Below are 20,661 nucleotides of genomic sequence, written 5' to 3' on the forward strand. Positions count from 1 at the left end.
GCTCCTCAATGCAGGGACCTATTTCACCAAGTACCTGTATATGTAAGCCGCATTGAGCCTGCCATGAGTGGGAAAGCGCGGGGTACAAATGTAACTAAAATAAAAAAAATAAATAAAAATTGCCAGCATACAGTACTGCTAAACAAATGATAAGTATCCTCTGGGAAACACTGCCTGCACAAGGAGGTCCTTCTTTATGACTGTCCCGAAGGACCAGGCACCATCAGGTAAGACAGTGCAATTCCTTTAGAACAAAAAGAAAACAAACATGCAGAGCAAGGGTTAGTATGTGGGGTAATGCGCTGCTTCCCTGGCCTGAACCCCAGGACTCCACTCTGCTTCCACAGCATGACAGTGACAGTCACCTGCAGATGGAACATGCTGGCTGGGTGAGAATAATGGGCTGGCTGGGAAGGAAGGGTTCAAAAACATATCCCAAAGTACCAGTGCAAGGGCATTAGGTACCCCAGGTGGACTTCAGCTGTACCCCCCCCCCCCAATTTCCTTGCAGGCTCCTAAGATTTTAATCAACAGTCATGATGACCTCAATATCATCCCACCCAGAAGGATCCTGTAAATACATAGGGGCATAGTTATCAACGTGGGCTACCTTTAAGACGGGTTATTTTACCACTGACTCGTGCTATTTTAGCACAGGTCCCATTTAATGCAATGAGACCTAGTTACTAATAACTCAGGTTAACCTTTAAAAAAATATGTCTTAACGGTAGCCCACGTTGATAACTTCCCCTCCATAACTGGATATCATGACAGAAATTTACATGCAAATCTCTTTCATGAATATTCATTGTGGATATCATGAAAACCTGACTGGCTCGGGGTGGGGGGGGGGGGGGGGGGGGGGGGGCCTCCAGGACCAGGTTTGGGAACTACTAATGGATAAGCCAGCATTTTTCTGCAGGTTTTGTTAGCGTTCATCTTCACTTCTACTTCCTTGTACACGCCACCAAATAGGTCCAATATGCCCAGATTTTTTTTTCCTTTTAAAGTACAAATTAGGACTTGGACCTATGGAAATCTCTGTAGGCAGAGGAAGTCAGCCACCTGTAACTTAGGGCCCTTTTTACTAAGTAGTGGTAAACCCAACGTGGGCTTACCGCTCGCTAAAGGAAGTACCGCCGGGCTACCGAAGAAGCCCAGCGGTACTTCCCATCCCTAGCATGCCGTCATATCCGGCGCTACAAAAAATATTATTTTTGTAGCGCTGGAGTGTACCCCACGCTGCCCGTTTACTGCTGGGTTAGCGCGGGAGCCCTTACTGCCACCTTAAATGGGTGGCAGTATCCCCCCCCCCCCCCCCCCCAAATGGCCACGAGGCAAGTGCTTTACTTGCCACACGGCCATTCCGCAGGAAAGAGAGACTTCCCTTTTACTGCTGCAGTAAAAGAGGGCCTCGGCGCGCATGAAAAACATTTGCCGCAGCTTGGTAAAGGGGCCCTTAGAGTTCCTTTTATTAAAGGTGCCACGCCCTTGATACGGGGTTAGTGCACAAAAACAGACTATTGCAAAAAAAAAAAAAAAACACGTTAAAAGGTTTTGTGGTATTTTGCTTATTAGCGTCATGAGAAGAGTGGGCATTCCTGCATTACCCAGCTAGTGTGTTATGATTAGTGCGTGCTAACTGAATAACGCAGTTAACGGGGAGAACTTAGCACCTTCTAAATAGGAAGCGGTACGTGCTCTTATGTTAATTGTATGCAGGTGCCACGCACTACTGACATTAGCACACAACCTGCATTAAAAAAATGTTAATAACCCTCCATACATATGCATTAAGGGGTCCTTTTTAACTAAGGTGCGCTGATGGATTTAGCACGCACTAATATACGACGATCATTATATTCCTATGGGCAGCTTATCATTTAGCATGCGACGAGGTGTCCTTTTACCAACTGCGGTAAAAAGGGCCCTGAGGTAGCGGTTGCTTTTGCCACGCGAAAGGGTCCTTTTTACTTCAGCAGGTAAAAAGCCCCTAAAAAATACATGCCCATGTGTAGGGTACCATATGTCCGGATTTATCCGGACATGTCCCTTTTAGAGGACATGTCCGGGCAACCGGGCGTGTTTTGCCAATCTGCCCGTTTGTCCGGATTTCTGGACAAACGGGCAGGCTGGTGGGCAGCACGGCCCACCCACCAGCCTCCGTTTGTCCAGAATCCGGACAAACGGGCAGATTGCTAGCCTCCCCTCTCCTTACTTAATACTCCTGCCCTGGTGATCTAGTGACCTCTTCCCGCCTTCGGGGCAGGAAAGAGCCCCCTCTTTCCTGCCCGGAGCGCTGCCCTAGCTTGCATCCTTCCTATTCGTGATCTCGGCGCCGATTCAAAATGGCCACCGAGAGTTGAAGTGACCTCGTGAGACTTCAACTCTCAGCGGCCATTTTGAATCAGCGCCGAGATCACAAACAGGAAGGATGAATGCAGGGCAGCGCTCCGGGCAGGAAAGAGGGGGCTCTTTCCTGCCCCAAAGAGGTCACTAGACCACCAGGGAGTAGTAAAGTAAGGGGAGGGGGGTGGCGGGGAGGGGGATTGACGGGGTGTGTGACAGGGGGAGGGGAAAATGTGACAGGGGCGGAGTGAGGGCATCAAAGGGGCGGGGCAGGGTGTGAAAGGGGGCAGGGCATGTGTCCTCCTTTTGAGGGGACAAATATGGTAACCCTAGCCATGCGGTAAGATTATTCTTACCACATGACCATTCGGGGGGGGGGGGGGGAGCACTTACGGTAAGGGCTCCCACGGTAGCCCGGCGGTAACCGGGCAGTGAACGGCACTGCCTGATTACCGGCAGGTTAGCGTTGCACTAGACAATATGGAATTTTCCATAGTGCCGGAAATGTGCACACTAGAGGCGGCTACGGCCAGCGGCTGCGTTGGCCCAACGAAAAGGGCCCCTAAATCCAGACTTAGCACATGGGACGTCCCACGTTAAAACGTGTTAAGCCCAGATTCCGCCGCACTTTAGTAAAATGGTCCCTTAATTACTTAGCAGAATATATGTAATCCTGGGTGTACATGCAGATATCTGACTGTATACATTTTAAGGAATGGGATGCTCCTCCTTCAGGATCAATGTATTTGAAATGTAATGAGTATCATAAACCCTCCGACAGTAAGAAAAGAACTGCTGAATGACTTCTCTGAGTACCTCGTTTTTTCAATTTGAGGTTTCATGCATGAGTTTAGATCAAAAAAAAGAGCATTTTTTTTTAGTGTTCAGTTAGAACCATATGTTTTATGAGAAACTGCTATTTTGTACCTGAAAACGTGGCTGCTGTAAGCTGAATGGTTAGGTAGATGGTGTATACCCAGGCAGGCAAAATGGATACCTAGGAGCCATTTTACTAAAGGGCAGTAAGGCTACTATGTGGATAGCGCATAGGAAACAGCACAGCACTACCAATGAGTACGCTCAGGCATCCGTGATTTCAGCACATGCCCAGAGGTAATGATTAAGCGTATGGCCATTTACTGCCTCTGTTGAAAAAAAAGGGGTTATTACAGACACGGTAAAAAGCGGCCTCGGCATGTGGCAAATCCATGGGCCCACACTGCCCCGGGCCACATTTTACTGCAGCTTAATAAGGGCCTATTAATTTGTTTCATTTTTAGAAAAAAAAATAAACGACTAGCCTGTGAGGTAGGACTTTCCCCCTTTTCATCATGTTACTCATAGGGAGAAAGGAACCCTACTTCCTCCCTTCTGTATCCACCTGAAGACTGGTGAGGGAACCAGGCCCTCCACTGTGCCCAAGGCATGTTCTGTATATGCTCTGCCACACACAAGCACGCACGCGCACACAGAGTACAGTATGTTACCAGGCTCACAGTAGCTGCTCTATTGAGAGGCGATATGATTTTAAAAAACCTGATGCATTTGATTGGATATATTAACTTTCTTCCCCCCCCCCAAGCTGTGTTATTTTTATGTTTGTAGTTGTACAACTGGGAGGGGGCACCAATAAGTTACACTGCTCTCATTTTGCTGCTATTTGGGAAAAAAAAACAAATGAAATAAATGAATTATTTGATTCCTAAGTGTGTGTGAGTTCTGCTTGCTCAGTCATGAGAAGAGGAGAGAATGCAGGAAATATCTGGAGGGTCTGTAAAACTTTTAAATCTTTTTCAGCACCTGGGATTTCTTTTTTAAATTGAGGTTTGTAATCCTAACAGGAGAGCTGTGTGAAATCCAGAGCTCATCGTCAGAAAATTCTCCTGCCAGTCCCCAAAAGGGTAGCACAGACTGCGGAAAAGCCCATTTCTTCTGGGAGAAGGCTGCACTGTATTTTAGGCTTTTCAAAGACACTTTTGAGCTTCAAAATGACTTCTCCCCAAACCCTTAAATGCTTCCCCAAGGATACTGCATAGAAAATAATGAAAGCTCCTGCATGATAAACTGTAGATTCACCAACAAAATTAAAGATCCATTATGTCACTCATTCAGGGATGGCCCCCCCAAAACAAGAAGTTCAAAGAGGTTGGGACCCAGCAGGCCTTGGTGGATGCTCAGGGCCTCATGCTGGCTGCAGTGGGGCTTCTTTAGACAATTGATGTCTGCCTTTGTGCCAGCCCCACTGACACCCAGTCCACCTTAGCAATCAGGCTGGCCCTGGATGAATCATGGGCAACTACACAGAATCCTGTTTACTTAATGCATTACAACTCTATGGAGATAAGACTACTTCAAAGCAGTATAACCTTATGCTCACTGGTCAGTCATGTCAGTCTCATGAGTATTTGTGGTGAAGTGGGAAAATAATGCCTGGGCCTTGAAGGGAAATCCCTTCCCCCACCAAGAACTGACCTCCTGAAGGGGAAACTTCCTTATATGGTGTGTAGCCACGCCCACATCCCAGGATGCACTGGGCGGCTGGGCACCGCCATTTTGCGGTGTTGAAGGAAGAGGAGAGAGGCAGGCTGCGTCCCTCCTCCAACTAAGGTAGGGGGGCCGGGAGGGGATTCGGGGTTCTTTTTACCAGGGATTCGGCGGCAGACAACTCTGGGAGTTGGGGTGGGCTGGAGGTCCCGCCACCCTGTCGCTCGCTGGGAGGGAGGAAGGGAGGGAGGGGGTTGACCGGCGGCCACTGGACCACCAGGGAGTCTTTTTCTGGGGTTTGGGGGGGGGCTGGAAACCCACTGGATCTCCAGCCCTCCCTGAACCTGGAGGGGTGGGATCGTCATGGGGGACGAAGGTCTGCCGGACCTCCAGCCCCCTGTTGGCAGGCTGGCAGGTTTGCATGCTGGACAGCAACTGCATGCTGGACAGGGCTCACCATTCCTCCCCAATGATCAGCAAACCCTAACGCCAGCTCAGAGCTGGCGTAGGGTTTGCCACGGCCAGCGACCCAATCTTTGGCGCACTGGTCGCTGATCATTGGGGATGAATGCGCTGAGCCTGTTCACCATGCATTTGCATGCTTCTTGCGCAAAGAGCCCTCAAGCGCGTTGTTTCACGCGCTCGAGGGCTCTAATCATGGGACGGTAGCAAACGCCGGCGCTAGTAAGGCGCTAACAGCCTCTAGTGCCGGCGTTTGCTTTTGATCATGAGGGCCTTAATGCATTACAGCTCTATGGCGATAAGACTACTTCAAAGCAGTATAATGTTATGCTCAAGTGGTCAGTCATGTCAGTCTCTGAAGTATTTGTGGTGAAGTGGGAAAATCAATGCCTGGGCCTTGAAGGGAAATCCCTTCCCCCACCAAGAACTTACCTCCTGAAGGGTAAACAAAAAATACTCTGAGGGTCCTTGGTAGGTGAGATCTGCCTGACTGCCCAAAAACAAGGCACCCTTACCTCTTTGTGTTGTGCTCTAGGAATGTGCATGGGAAAATGTCATTGTGTTTAGTTTTCCTAATCACTTATGGGATTTTTTCTTTTATTTAGGTTTTAATTTCTTTTATTTGGGGGTAATAGAGCACACTATAGCTCAACATTGTGCCTACTGTATGCTATGGAGCAATAACACAAGCTATCAATACTGTGTCCTTTGGAGCACAGGGTACACTATTGATGCAAAAAGAAAACAGGAATTTCAAGGTGTTTCCTGTCTGTTTGGATTTAAAACAATATGAAACACCATGGGAAATGTTGCTGACATTTCTCATGTTGTTTCATATGAACGAACATCCCTATTGTGCTCTTCAGCCAATGCTAGAACTCACAGAAACATTATTGTTTCTAATTTATCATTGGAAATTCCGTCATCCTTGGTGCAATTATAGCATTTTTCTGGCCATTGGTGCCAAAGTTTCTCCAGCCAATCTTCTGATGTCCTCTGGGGTAATGGGGAACAAGCTCTGATCAGATGTGTTTTGTGGTGTTGCTGCGTATCAAGACCGGTTAACACTACACACTGATATATTTTTTTGTTTCCCATTGCCTTAGCAGATGTACCGGGAAACCCGCCCTGGGTAGATTCAGTAAAGAAATGGTAAAAATAACCCTGTCAATCCTCTTCTGCTCTCCTAGCAGTCAAGAATGTTTGGTTATTATTACTGTTATCGTTAATAGAATCATATAGTATTGTGATCCAACCCTCTTTAGGTGAAAGACAGTTTCACGAAGCTGGAAGGCACAGGATGAGCGGAGAGAGCAAAGAATGGCTCTGTGGCCTTGAAAACGGAACTGGTGTGGGGACCTACTTGCAAGATCCTGGTGACGAAACACCAGAGAGCAGCAGAGCACAGAACACCATGGATCTTACCAACAACAGAGGCCTCAACTTGCTGCTCAACTTCCTGCTCATCATTTTAGTCCTGCTGGTCCTCTTTATTCTGGTAAAGCTCATGTGACACACCCGACCCGACCCCACACCTTGACCTAGCACTGCAGACACACTGCATGCAGTATGCAAGTGCCTGTGCCAAACGGGAAAATACAACTGCAAATGATAACTTAGCAGAGAGACAAGAGTGATTATGCATCCACCAAGCAAAGCCCAGTGTCCTGGGTCAGCTGCAGACGGCTGCTCGTATGCCTAGCTCCAGCAGAATCACAGTCCTCTCCCTATCACTGTACAGTAGCCGTCCCAGTTTTATTTAAGGCTTACAACACTTCGCTACACTGCTACCTTTTCGGAGAAGACAGCGGGGCTCTTACTCCAAAGGATGAAATGTGCAAGGTCTGCAGCTGATGAGGAACAAGACTGAGTGATGAGAGACTGAACCCTACGAAAATGGTGAAAGGGCAGTGGCAGTGCCTGGCCTTCACCTTCCACTTGGAGATCAAGAACTTCCTGTAACAGCAGAGATGCTGAGGGTGAACCTGAACCATGCCAAGGCTTGAGACTGATGGCGAAAGAGTGAAAATTTTCAGACAGTACATCCAGGGTATAAATCTAGAATGATTTAAGTGTAGTATTGCTTTACAGATGAATCAAGGCAGCATTAAATGATACTGGCTTTTCTTTGGAGCCTCTGAAAGAACACAGACAAAGTGGGAAGCAATTTAGATAAATTATTTGTCTTCCACCCAGTAGTTAAAAGTGTGGTCATCAGTTTCAGATCACATGTACTTGCAGTAAAGGGGGAAAGGGACAGGGCAAGGAGAAACAGTAGGCAGGAAGCTGTGCTCAGATTTCTTTATTGGTTTACTTCTCTAAGGCTTGCCTCTCATGACAGCAGTGATCAAGATCAGTGTACTACTGGTGGTGAAACTCTGATTAGTGAGAAATAGAGCTCAAAGAGTGTGAGAGCGAGAACGCTTTCAAATGAGTGTGACACACTTCCTAATAAGTGAGACATGGCATCTCTGTAACAGGATAGGACAAAAGCTTTGTGTCCTCTTTTTGCACCAACATTTAAATTAAGGATGCAGCAATTACCACTAAACATTCACTCAACCCCCCCAAAAGAAATGTAAGCTGGGGTGAGGGGATACTAAAGGACTCCCCTGCCCCCTCCCTTTTCACCCCACTGAGCAGAAGTTTAAGCCATTCCACATCTATTAGAAACTGCTTCAAGAGGCACAGCCAAGTTTAAATTTTTCCCTTGCAGAATTCTAGCTAAGGGGTCCTTGTCAGGGAAGGGTGAATGAAACCTGTCTGTCCACAGAAGGGTTCTCTGCCTGGCTGGGTGGGAAGAGAAGTTACAAGCTCTTCATCTCTGTATTCAGAGACTAGAAGACTGCTGTCCAGGGGCGTAGCCAGACAACAGATTTTGGGTGGGCCTAGGCAAGACGTGGGTGGGCACCAAGTGTTCTCCCCCCCCCCCCCCCCCCCCACTCCAACCACCCAAAAAATATCTCAGCTGGTGAGAAAACGCTTCTTTCCATCTTGGCAGTCTGCAGCAGGCATGCACTGAAAACTGAGCGTGCGCAGGTGCCGTATTGGGAGGTAGCGTTATGTTACCACAGGGGAAATCTTGAGCTGGCCGAGCGAGGGATCCCCACCAGCTACCGCTAAACGTGTGCTACTGTTGGGCGGGTCTGAGCCCTAAGTGGGTGGGCCCCGGCCCACCCAGACCCACCTGTGGCTACGCCACTGCTGCTGTCTGTGTTGTTGCATTTTCATAAGCTACAGAGGGAACAAGAATCCGAGTAACTACTTCACACTTAGCATTTTCTCACAACTTGTTAATCACCACTTTCAAAAGACACCTCTTAGTTTTACTAAACTCTAAATGTGGTTTGCAAGAAAAGGAATGAATGTTCCATGTAGATAAGCTCCACCAGTGCACTGGACCAGGAAAAGACAAGGTGCCAAAGTAATGAAATAGGCCCAACCTGCTCATTACCTAATGCTTATACCCAGTTTAAAGTAGAGAGATAATGTGATATTTACCAGCTAGATATGGAGACAAAGTATGATGACAAATCTAATGATTTTGTTTTGGTTATGGGGACCAGACTTGCACAGGGATATAATGCTCCTTGTCACCTTGTCACTGGTTCCAATGTGACCCGGAAAAATGGTTGTGAAATGAACTGGTGGCTTCAATCCAGTCCTGTCCCCATTGACAGCTGTAAGACTACCATAAAACCACCATTATGACCCATGCCACTGCTGGCAGTTTTAGCAGAGAACCAGAGGTTTACAAGACCCAAAGTCTGAAATACCCTCTTCACTCTTACAGCTGTGCCCTCCAGGACAGTAGGAGGAACAATGTGGAGAATGTGGCACTGCTGCTACACAATGCTATATTGCTCTGCAGAGGATTTTGGCTTCCAGTGCACCTTTCATGAGTGCTAAACCTCAATAGGAAAAAAAAATCTTTTTTTGTACAGTGAACAGGAAACAGAAGTTGAAAGGGCCTTGCCAAGCAGCTTCAGCTCATTGTGTGCAGGGCAGGGTCACGAAACACCTTTTTCCTGCTACTTATCCTTTGTTTTGTTTTTTAACCTACCAGTTTTCATCCTGCCCAATCTGGAACCAGTGCTTACAAGAACCTTCATTCACTTTCTCCCATTCCCACCCCCTCCTCGGAACCTTTTACATGAATCAGTGCAACAATTTTCAACCAGGGCACACAGCCAAGATTTTCTCTGAAGCTGCTACACATGTATCCCAACCAAGCCAGACTGCACAAAGCCCCCCCCCCCCCCCCCCCCCCCCCCCCCCGCCCCAGGGCTGTGAGTATTTCCTCCACAGTATCCCCAGTCTGAGGGACAAAAAAAACACACCCAGGAAGCTACAATCACCACCCTCAAATACATCTCATTCCCACAGCTGTCCAACAGATAACAAATTCCACCACATGAAAAAGTCAATGTATTTAACTGAGTTTTGAACTTCGAGCCTGCTTTTCTAAATGATGCTCAAGTCCCTATCCTCAGTGAACTTACAATTTAACTGTGCGCCTGAGATAGTGAGAGATAAAGGGAACAATTCTGTAAAGTGATGCCTTCATTTACGTGTGCCAATGCCACGTGCTGAGCACCAATTCAGTATCATCTGTGCACCAAGATGCTGTTATACAATCCTAGTGAAACTCAAAATGGTGATCCTAAATTTAGGTGGAACCATTTATGCTGAGTGTAATTGGGTGTACCTAAGTGCACCATACAAAGTGCATAACTTAACGTATTTTATACACTGTGGCGTGACCTATATATGGTGCCAAAGAAGATCTATTCTTTAAACCACGCTTAAATTTAGGCGCGGTTTATAGAGCAGTACTTAAGCCCAGGGGTTGCACGTAAATTTAGGTGCTGCCATTTGCACTATCAAAAATGTAGTGCAAATGCCTGCGCCTAAATTTACATGATCACCCATATTCTATAATTACGCACATAACTCAAAACCACGCCCCCAATTCACTCTGAAACACCCATGACCTTCCCATTACTGTGCCCCCTCTTTTGGGCCACGTGTAAAATTTACCTGTGTACGTGTCAACTCTAATTAGTGCCAATAAATGGTTGTTAAAATGCCAATTATTGGTGCTAATTAGCTCGTTATTCGATTTAAGATGCACATGCAAATTTGCACGTAAGTCTTATAGAATTAGGGGGTACACGTATAAGTTGGAGACCGACCCATAGCCCTTCCACATATATATCCCCCCGTAATTATATGCTTTATCACTAAGGTGCAGCCTTATAGAATAGTAGCTAGTGCACTCATACACATAACTGCCAACTTTGGTGCCTCTGATGTGTGTAAGTGTAGGCACCAAGTTCTAGAACTGCCCTTCATATGACTTCCTCAAGGTTATAAGCGGCAGTGGGATTTGAACTCTTACTTCACTGGTTCTCTGCTGTCTGCTCTAACCACCAGGCTATTCCTTTCCCCTACACCAGTGATTCCCAAATCTATCCTGGGAAAACCCCAGCCAGTCAGGTTTTCAGGATATCCATACTGAATATTCATGAGATCAATCTGCAAACAGTGTCTCCTTGGTATGCAAATCTATTTCATAGAAATTCATTTTAGATATATATCCTGAACACTTGACAGGCTGGGGTTCCCCCCATAATAGGTTTGAAAATCACTGCCCTACACCTTCGGCCCAACTAAAGCTCCCTGTAATCACTATTAGCTCTTTCCTCTGAACCAGCCTTTGCAGAAACCCTGTATCACAATGGTCAGTGTATTATCATCTTTCCTGCACACTGTCGGTCCAGGCTGGGATCTCTGAGCCTCCTTCACTACTAAGGTGAAACTCACAGTTATAAATCCTGTCCAGCTTCTACACAGCACACCATGTCACTGTTCTCTCAAGCATTTGCTCATGTCTTTTTTTGTAATAAAATCAAAGTTAACTCTGTCCCACTGGATATATATATATATTGTAAAGACTTATTTCCTTTTCTCAATCACTCAGATCTAGTTAGTTCCTGAGATGTGGACTAAGGACCTTTTTTATCAAGCCACGCTAGCGTCTCCTGGTGCAGTAATGCCGACAAAGTCCATTCACTTTGAACGGGCTCCGCGGGAACTGCTAGAGCGGCTTGATGAAAGAGGTCCTAAATGATTTCTTATTTCTTCAGGCTTTAAGATAGATAGATAAGATTGTATGCTTCCATTTTCTGGACTTATATTCTGTAAATAAATTTAGACTTCAATAGAAAATTAAAATAACAAAGTTAGAAACATCTGTGAGAACTTTTGCAAGCAATGGCAAGTGTGCGCAAGGCAAAGCGTATGGGGCACATTCTCAAAAGGACACCAAAATGTAGGCACCAGGATGAGGCATGTTAAGCATGAATTCTATAATGGCAGTCGTGCACACAGCTGGTGTGTATCTGCATTGACGCAGGTAACTGTAGGCAGTCAGGTGCATAAATTACTACTACTACTACTTAACATTTCTAGAGCGCTACTAGGGTTACGCAGCGCTGTACAATTTAACAAAGAGAGACAGTCCCTGCTCAAAGAGCTTACAATCTAATAGACAAGTGAACGGTATTCTACAACCTGCGCACACACAACTGCCAGACACACCCTTGACCCACCCACACTCCTCCCAGGTCTACCCAGGTGGGCTCATATTTCTTCCTACTGATGAGGTCACCTGCTGTGTTTCCTTTTAGGCTTGCCTCTCACAAAAGCAGTGATCAAGATCAGTGCACTAACACTGAAGATCTAATGAGTGAGAGAAGGGGCTCAACATGGAAGTGAAAGAGCCTGCAAAAGAGTGTGACACACTTCTAATAAGTGAGCAAAGAGGCTCACAGTATGAGAGCGAGACAGCCTTCAAAAGACTTTGACACACTCTTAATCAGTGAGGGAAAAGATTCATAGTGTGAGAGTGAGAAATCCTTCAAATGAGTGTGACATCTCCTAATGTGTGAAGAAGGGGCTAACAGAATGTATGGGTGAGAGATCTTTCAGTGTTTGTAACACGCTGCTAATAAGTGATGAGAACAGGCCCCTGAAATGAGTGTGACACAATCCTAATGAGTGAGACTTTGCATCTCTCTTGTCCCCACTAGCAGTTCTGGGAGATTTTTCCATGCACCTACCACCTTTTTCAGTAAAGAAATATTTTTTAATGCCACATTGAGTCTGCTCTCTTGAAGCCTTATACCATATACACGGGATGCTAGTGCTCTAAAGACTGAGGTAGGTGAAAGCTGTCAAGGATTAGGGACCACCTTCCTGTAAAACAGGAAGTATCGATGGACACTCAGGAAAGACAGTTACTGATACTCTACACCCAACAGCCCTGGGTAGTAATACATAGCGGGGGATGAGTGGGAGAGGAAGAAAAAAAAGTGTTAGCATGAGTTGTCCAGGATCAGGGGTCATGAAGATAGTTTACAGGCCCTGCAGGAGACATGCCCAGCTCAGGCTCCTGCAGATTGAAGGGGGAGCCAAGAAACGTTCTTACAGCAACAACTGCTGGTCTGTCTGTCAGGAGAAGACACTATTGTAACCCTGAGAGGAAGGAGGATGAAGCTCATGGTCACCTAAAGGCCTTTGCAGCCCCTGTGGAAGAGAATTATATAGGGTAAATACTGGAAATCTTGCAAGGTAGTATGTGAAAGGATAAAGCAAAGTTTTGCTAAGGTAAATAAACATTGAAAAAACAGGAAGAAACCAGAAGGAGATTCATAAAGAAAGGAAGAAGCTCTCAAACAAATATGATAAGGAAAAATATGGCTGAGACATTGTCATGCTGGAATAAAGCAATCCAAAATGAGGGCTCAGTTTGGAGAAATGACATAGACTCTTACTCAAGGGTACTGACAGCACTAGTTAAATAAATTCAGTGCTAAAAGATGAAGGAAACCACTTTGAGAGTCAGTGGGCCGCTTATGGGGTTTCCCTTTGAAGTTACTGTGGTACATGGGTGCCACAGAGATTACATAAATAGATAAGTATTGCCATACTGGGACAGACCGAAGGTCCATCTAGCCCAACATCCTGTTTCTAACAGTGGCCAATCCAGGTCACAAGTACCTGGCAAGATCCCAAAAAAGTACAGCCTGCATAATTTACAGGTGCCAAGTACATGGAATAAAAAATGAAATATCTGCAAGTACTTTCTGGGGCCTGACCTAACTCTGCCCCCAGTGCCACATGGCTCAGGGGAGCAATTTTCAAAGTGATTTTTTTTCTCCAGGTAAACCTGACGACATCCCTTTGAAAACTGAAACCATACCAGATAAATTCTCTTTTCAAAAATTAATACCAAAATCACAGCAGAGTTTAAACACTAGGGCTGCTGGTTGATTACAATTTATAACCATGATTAATCTCACAATTAAAAAAATAATAATTTTGAGTTAACTGTACCTCTCTTCTCCTTCCCCTCTGACCATTTTCTAAACTTGCCTGGGTCATGGGCAGCATCTACAATGAAAGCAGGCTTCCCCCAATCCCTCACCAGCCCTTACAGCCTTCCTGCAGTCGTGTCCCGCCTTCTCGGAAACAGGAAGTTGGAGGAAGCTTGCACTGCAGACACTGCCTGTGACCCACGCAAGTTTAGAAAATGGCTAGAGGAAGAGGAAGGAGGGAGAGAGAGAAAGAATTGGCAGATCGTGGTGGGCAGGGCAAAGGTCAGAGGTACAGAACCAGCCCCAGATGTTAACAGAAAATTAATGTAATTAATCAACAGCCTTATTGAAAAACCCTCTCTACTCCCAGATGAGGTCTTCTGTTTCATAGAACACCTAGATGCAAGGCACCAAGTTCCAGCCATGGACTGTCACGGAACACAGCCCAGAGTGAACTGGAAGGAAGACATAACACAGAAAAACAATCTTCTGGCTCATTGTCGATGAAGGCTCATAGCACCAGAGCAGGCCTTACACAGGAGCAACGGGGATGGTCGCACAGGGCCCCTCGTCTTAGGAGCCTGACCGATGTATCTCCTTGTCTCCAAACTCACCCCCACCCTACCTTAAAATAGTGTTTCTCCATAGAGGGCTCAGAGCAGCGGCAGCAATTTGCATAGGCCATCTGCTGCTGACCCTAGAGCCTGCTCTCTGCTGCATCCTGCCCCCTTCTGACGTAACTTCCTGCTTCTGCAAGGGCAGTCCACTGCTCTGAGCCCTCTACAGAGAAACACACGTCTTAAGGTGGGGTGGAGGGAGGTGGAGACAGGGGGACATACCGGAGCACTGGGAGGGAGGCCAGAAACTGGTTCACAAATGGCCCAACAATTGGTAAAGCCAGCTCTACACAGCACCAGATCCCGGCCAGCGTTTCAATTGAACTGGAAGCCTAAAAAGAACAGCAAGAAACAAGCAGGCCCAAAAAAATAGCCCAGGACATCTCTCACCTTTATTTTAAAAAGTAAGAAACTGGTGTGCTAGGAAGAGGTTCAAGAGCTAGGGCAGTAAGAAAGTGCTACACAAGCTCTACGGCAGGCAAGCAGTACGACATGAGTTAATTATTCCCCCTAGCCCTCGTGATGAGCACTGTGCAATGGTGAATAAGGAGGCCTGCAACAGAAAAAAGATTCAGTGCTAAGGTTTCTGCTGTCTGACCCAGTAAGAGTGCATCCTTTTAAATGAGTGGCCAAGTGTCTGCCTCGTTGCCAGAAGGATGGCTGGGAGATGTCCTGCTCTTGTGCAATTAACAACATTGCACAAGAGTAGTGTTGTGTTTAAATGGATGGAAGGGGGGAGGCAAGTGACTTTTTGTTTGGAACGGCTGGGATGACAGGAGCAGAGGCTGATGCTTTGCTGCTCCCTCCACTTCAGGTCCACTTCAGGTCACTATCTCTGCCAAAACACGGCCACCAGGGGTGGAGGAACAAAGACACCACCACAACAACTCACAAACTAAAAAGAAAGAGTAGGGTGTCAGATGGCACTACAAGTTAAAGAGTAGCATAGGGACAGAAATCTAACCCGTCCCCACTGGAATCTAGCACATCCCCGCCCGTCCCCGTCCTCCGCAAGTAATATCCTCCATCCCAGCTCCCGCCTGCCCAGCCCTTACCATGCCACAGTCATCTTGACCCCCCCACCCCCAAGAAAGCCAGATTCTATAAGCAGTAAAAATACTAGTAAAAGTATTATAAATCATTTTCTTCCGTACTCTGCTAAGACAGCAGATGTAGAGATCAGCACAGGACCCAAAGCAGTCCAAACTCCGAAACAAGTAACATCAGAAACAACACACTTTATACCTAATTGTTCAATCACCATTAGGATTCACCTTTCAGTTTAAAAAGCAAAACCATGTGCACATAAGTACTGGATAAATGAATTAAAACAAAGTTTAAAGCAAATGCCCTTAATATGTAATGCTTGGTAACAATAATGAAACAGTGATGGAATATTCACATAGCAAGCAGCCTGAGGCAACAATTTTTTCTACTGAACATAATTAACTTTGTATGAACTTGGCAGCTAATAGTGTGCTAAACTGGACAATGTTGGCACATTTAGACTGATGCTGGACAAAACTTATGCATGACGGAAGCCCTTCCCTAATTATTCAATACCTCTCTGTTAAAAAGTAGTAATAAAAAAGCAAATGCATTTTTATAATATACCTCTGCAATCCACAAAACAAAAGGAGCAAGTTTCCACATGCCATCTTTTTCTTTTGATGTAAGCACAGGAAAAAAAAACAGATTTTAAATGCTCTCAGGTTTCAACCTAACTCATGCTTAATGTGTGATATAAATGTCATAAATAAATAAGTAAATAGATAGACAGAAACTCTGAATGTTGAGCACCTGATTCTCATAACATGATGTCTGTTTTAGTGGCCCTTTACCAAGAGAAAAAAAATCTCTGCAAGAACATAACAGTGCTAGGGTGTCCCTATAACCAGCCCCTCCAAATGACACACTGATACTATTTATAACAAATTACTATACCTATGAAAAGTTATTCTGTTTTTATACTTCCTCTGCATACATTTGTATGCTGCACAAGTTGGCATGTTTTTTGTTACATTCTGTACCCTGCACTTTCCCACTCATGGCAGGCTCAATGTGGCTTACATATTGTATACAGGTACTTATTTGTACCTGGGGCAATGGAGGGTTAAGTGACTTGCCCAGAGTCACAAGGAGCTGCCTGTGCCTGAAGTGGGAATCGAACTCAGTTTCTCAGGACCGAAGTCCACAACCCTAACCACTAGGCCACTCCTCCACTTTGAAAATATAAGTGAGATTAAATAAAAATGCCTCCAACAATGAAGAACAACACGGTGGATGCAGCAGCTCATAGGTTTGCTTGCTTTTGTTTTGAGTGTACAGTGATGATGGCTGCATGAGAAAGGGGAAACAGAGACTCATCTAAATAGCTTCAACTTTTTATCATCCCACCCATCCATCCACCTCCCCTCCTGCCCTGGGTGCCTTCCTGGCACATTCTACGTACCTCAAGGCACCCTGGTGATCTAGTGGCTTCTTCGGGGCAGGAAAGATCCCCACTCTTTCCTGCCTGCTGCTGCTGATCCTCTCGCTGTCACTGCTTTTTTAAAATGGCTGCCGAGACTTCCAGCAGAGGCTTTGCAAGACTTCCATGGAAGTCTCGACAGCCATTTTAAAAAAACAGAGACAAGAGGATCAGCACTGCAGCAGTGGGCAGGAAAGAGTGGAAAATTTTCCTGCCCCGAAGAAGCCACTAGACCACTAGTGTACGTTGAGGTATGTACCGGGAGGGCATCCTGCTCTCGGGGGAAGGAAAGCACTTCTGTGAGGATCCCGCAGGACTTGGGACCATCCCCGCAGATCCCCAAAGACTAGGGTTACCATATGGCTCCAGAAAAAGGAGGACGGATTGAGCCAGCCGGGTTTTACTTCCATTGCTTTCAATGGAAGTAATTGTGCCAGCCGGGTTTTACTTCCATTGCTTTCAATGGAAAGCAATGGAAGTAAAACCCGGCTGGCTCAATCCGTCCTCCTTTTTCTGGAGCCATATGGTAACCCTACCAAAGACCTGGAGAGGATCCTTGTGGGATTCCGCAGTACCCGGGAATCCCACTATCTCCTCTCCCGTGCAGCTCTAGTCCAAACCACAGAACAGAAGGCAAAAAGTCCAATATAGTAGTTTATTAATGGTCAACAACACTTCTAAGACTTGACACGGTGCCGTATTTCGGCATTTCCACCTACGTCAGGAGTCTAAATGATATATACATAAAAGATATGAGATTCAAAAACAAAACATAATAAAAAAAAGATATGAGATTCAAAAACAAAACATAATAAAACAAGCACTAATTCTGACAAGCTAATTCTGTATTTACAAATGAAACACACCAGACGCCCAAGCATCTGGTTCTCAGTGCTACCCATTTGCTCCTGAGCCCCTAAAGACAGCGCTTTCAGACTTTGTTTATGCATCAAACACAATTAATGCAGGGTGCATATAGGGCATTTAAAGGCTGTTGAACAGAAATTGCCCAGGAGAGGATGTGGATTTGGATGTATTGCTCACCTTTTCCAAATCCAAGCTCATGATGAGTTAAATGCATTAAATTGGATTTGAGGCAATGGTGGAGCGACTTATCCAAAGCTCATACAGAATGTCAGTGGGAGAAGTAGAATCTGAACCCCAGCTGTTCTGGGTCACAACTTATTTCTCTAACCATTAAGCTACTCAGAACAGAGCCTCCCCAACTGTAGGTCGCGACCCCTAAATGGGGCCTCTGCTGCTGGAGTTCAGATCGCAGCCACAGAAATATTGATATGCAATGCCTTAGAGTGAGATTTCAAAGAAAATAATAACCTAAATAAACGATGCACAAAGAGGGGTTTTTCATGCTAGCAAAGTTAACATAAAACCAGAGATCAGGTATAGTGTGCATTATTGCAGGATAGGGTAAAACATGAAGTTCCCAAAGGGCATTGCAACCTCTCTCAGCCTATGAAGTTTCTGTCTCCCTGTTTTCCTGTATCTAGCTGAATGTCCACAAGATGGCAGTAAAGGCTAATATTTGGTCTTACCTGGGTATGTTCCATTCCCACGAGTTGTTCCAGCTGTTGCTGCTGTTTACAGTTCACTAAGTTGCAAGCCTCCTCAGAGAGCCTCCGATCCAGAGAATTTGTGTGTAGTTGTTCTGTCAACCACATCTGAGTCCTCACTGAGGGCTGGAGAGGGCCAACCATTGCCTGTTGCCCGAGCAGGGCATATCTTTGTCCGTGAATCTCAGGGCTCATTGCAGCTGGTTTGCTTTCTGGTAAGGCACTGTATGTCATGTCCAAGGCACGTCTCCTACATGAGGAAGATGAGATACCAAACTCTTCTTTAGCACACCTCTCCAACTTGTACTTACAATCCAGGCTAGAGGACTGATTTCTGAACAGTTCTCTGCTATCCACCTGTAGCAGCTCCATGTTGGGATGTAGACAGACAGGTCCATTTCCTCTCGACGGCTTTGACCCTGTAACGTCTCTCCCCAGGCCCTCCATGCTATGCCTGGATTCCCCCTTTTCATACCTTTCATCCAGGCTGCAGGCATCCGTTGTGCTAAGCTTGGACAGCGACGACCATTTCCTCATGGGCCTGAGGTCTCTCAGGTCCAGGGAGCTGTCTATCGAACGGGGACTCCTGCTGTCTCCAGGCGGGAGTTGATGTGGGTTCCACCTGGGGCCCTCAGACTTCTCCCCTTCTCTATACCTGGAAAGCGTAGGGCTGGGTGTAGACGGCATCACAGGGACAATGGGGATAGAGAGTGGCGAGCGGCTTGGCATGAAAAAGGAGGTTCCGCTAGAAGTGGAATGATCTGAGGAGAGAGAGAGAGAGAGGTGCATCGTATTAATAAAGGTTCTGCATGTTTTGGTCTTTAGTAGATAGTATGAGGCTGGCAGGAGAGGGACCCTGAAACCACATGCACTCACACAGTTCTGAAGTTAAACATTGGGAACAAATGTATTTAAAATGACAGTGAAGCTGAGAATATATTTAAGCTCTAGACCAGTGGCTGGGAGCACATGACATTCTGGTTATGGTCATTTTCTACTATCGTACATATAAAAGTGGCAGAGAGAACATCCAGTTTCTTCCACGGCACCCTGCCAAGTCATCAGCAAAATATCTCAGGACAGGATTTATTGTTCTCCCTGCGTGGGAAATTAATAGATAATTTCTTCCACTCATCATTTCTTAAAACCAATAATGGAAAGTCTCTCATCCCTGTTTTCTCCCACATTGCTTCCCATATACAGACCAAACACTGAAGTGACCTAAAAATCTTACCACAGACCCCCTTCCCCCTCTTCCTCAGACTTCTCCATTACTACCAAGACCAGCCACCAGCTGTCATTAGTGGAAGCAAAGCAGAGAAAGAAGTGAGGTACAAATGACAAATCCAAGTGGGTTTAAAAGTGATGCTCTTTATTGTTGGGACTGTAGTGGAAGCACTGCATTTGATTCAACTCACTCTCAAAGACTCCTAAATACAGCCAACTAGAAATACAGACAGCAAGGCCCGAAATCACAACTTCTTCAACACAATGGGTTGTCAGATTGACCTTAGGGGTCCTTTTACTAAGGTGCGCTGAAAAATGGCCTGCAGTAGTATAGACGCGTGTTTTGGGCGCGCATAGAATTATTTTTCAGCGCACCTGCCTATACTTTTCTAGCCAAGCATAGTCTCCCCGCTGTCAGCCATAGACACTTGTCTGCCTGCAGAATCTCTCTTCCTTTTCCAAGGCAGTTTGTTGCCTTCTCTCTCTGGTTCTCTGCTATCCTGGCCGTTTCCAAACTGAAACCAAAATCCAGTCCCCCACTGATCTCGCCCAGCCTTTCCTTACCTGTGTTCTTATCAATATGAACATGTCTCTTACAGTGTGTTAGCAATAGGACTCCCCTATGCTTTTTCCCAATGATAGCCAAATGCGTCTTCCTGACAAGCCAGAAAGCGGGTGCCCATGTCACTGAAATGTCTGGCTTTCCTATGAGCTAGAGCTGCCCCTGCAAATGTTACTATTTATTTTCAGTTTTTATTTCCTCACTACTTTACTCCCAAATACACTGCAACTGGGCCTATTTGTAAAGAAAACTCATCTCCAGGTTCACAAACACCTTTCTGCTGTTACCCTCAGTGACACCGAATGTTAATATCATGAAACAAGCTATCTTCTCTTTTACAGCTAAAGAGACACCCAAAGAAGGATCCTACACAGCTCCAAAAGTCCATGCACAATAGCGTCTCTGTGGACCTTTTTTATTTTCTTTGAAAGCTCATTTCTTTGTTCAGGTTTTCTCTACATGATGCAGCTGGGACAGAAGCTATTAACTGTTCTGCTTACATTTTATGCAGATTGGTTGTGGAATGTATGTGTTTTAT

At 45.8% G+C, this 20,661-nt stretch overlaps 1 protein-coding gene across 2 annotated transcripts in view; it reads right to left on the reverse strand.

The window, feature by feature from the left end:
• The window catches only part of CEP85L (centrosomal protein 85 like), a 350,628-nt gene that overhangs the window by 191,724 nt on the left and 138,243 nt on the right, over positions 1 to 20,661 (reverse strand). For both annotated transcript variants that reach the window (XM_030198550.1, XM_030198549.1), the window contains exon 3: positions 18,317 to 19,095. In XM_030198550.1, coding sequence (XP_030054410.1) covers positions 18,317 to 19,095 — 779 coding nt within the window. The remainder of the gene's footprint in view (positions 1 to 18,316; positions 19,096 to 20,661) is intronic.

This window comes from Microcaecilia unicolor, chromosome 3 (assembly GCF_901765095.1).
Source record: "Microcaecilia unicolor chromosome 3, aMicUni1.1, whole genome shotgun sequence".
NCBI classification, from domain to species: Eukaryota; Metazoa; Chordata; class Amphibia; order Gymnophiona; family Siphonopidae; genus Microcaecilia; species Microcaecilia unicolor.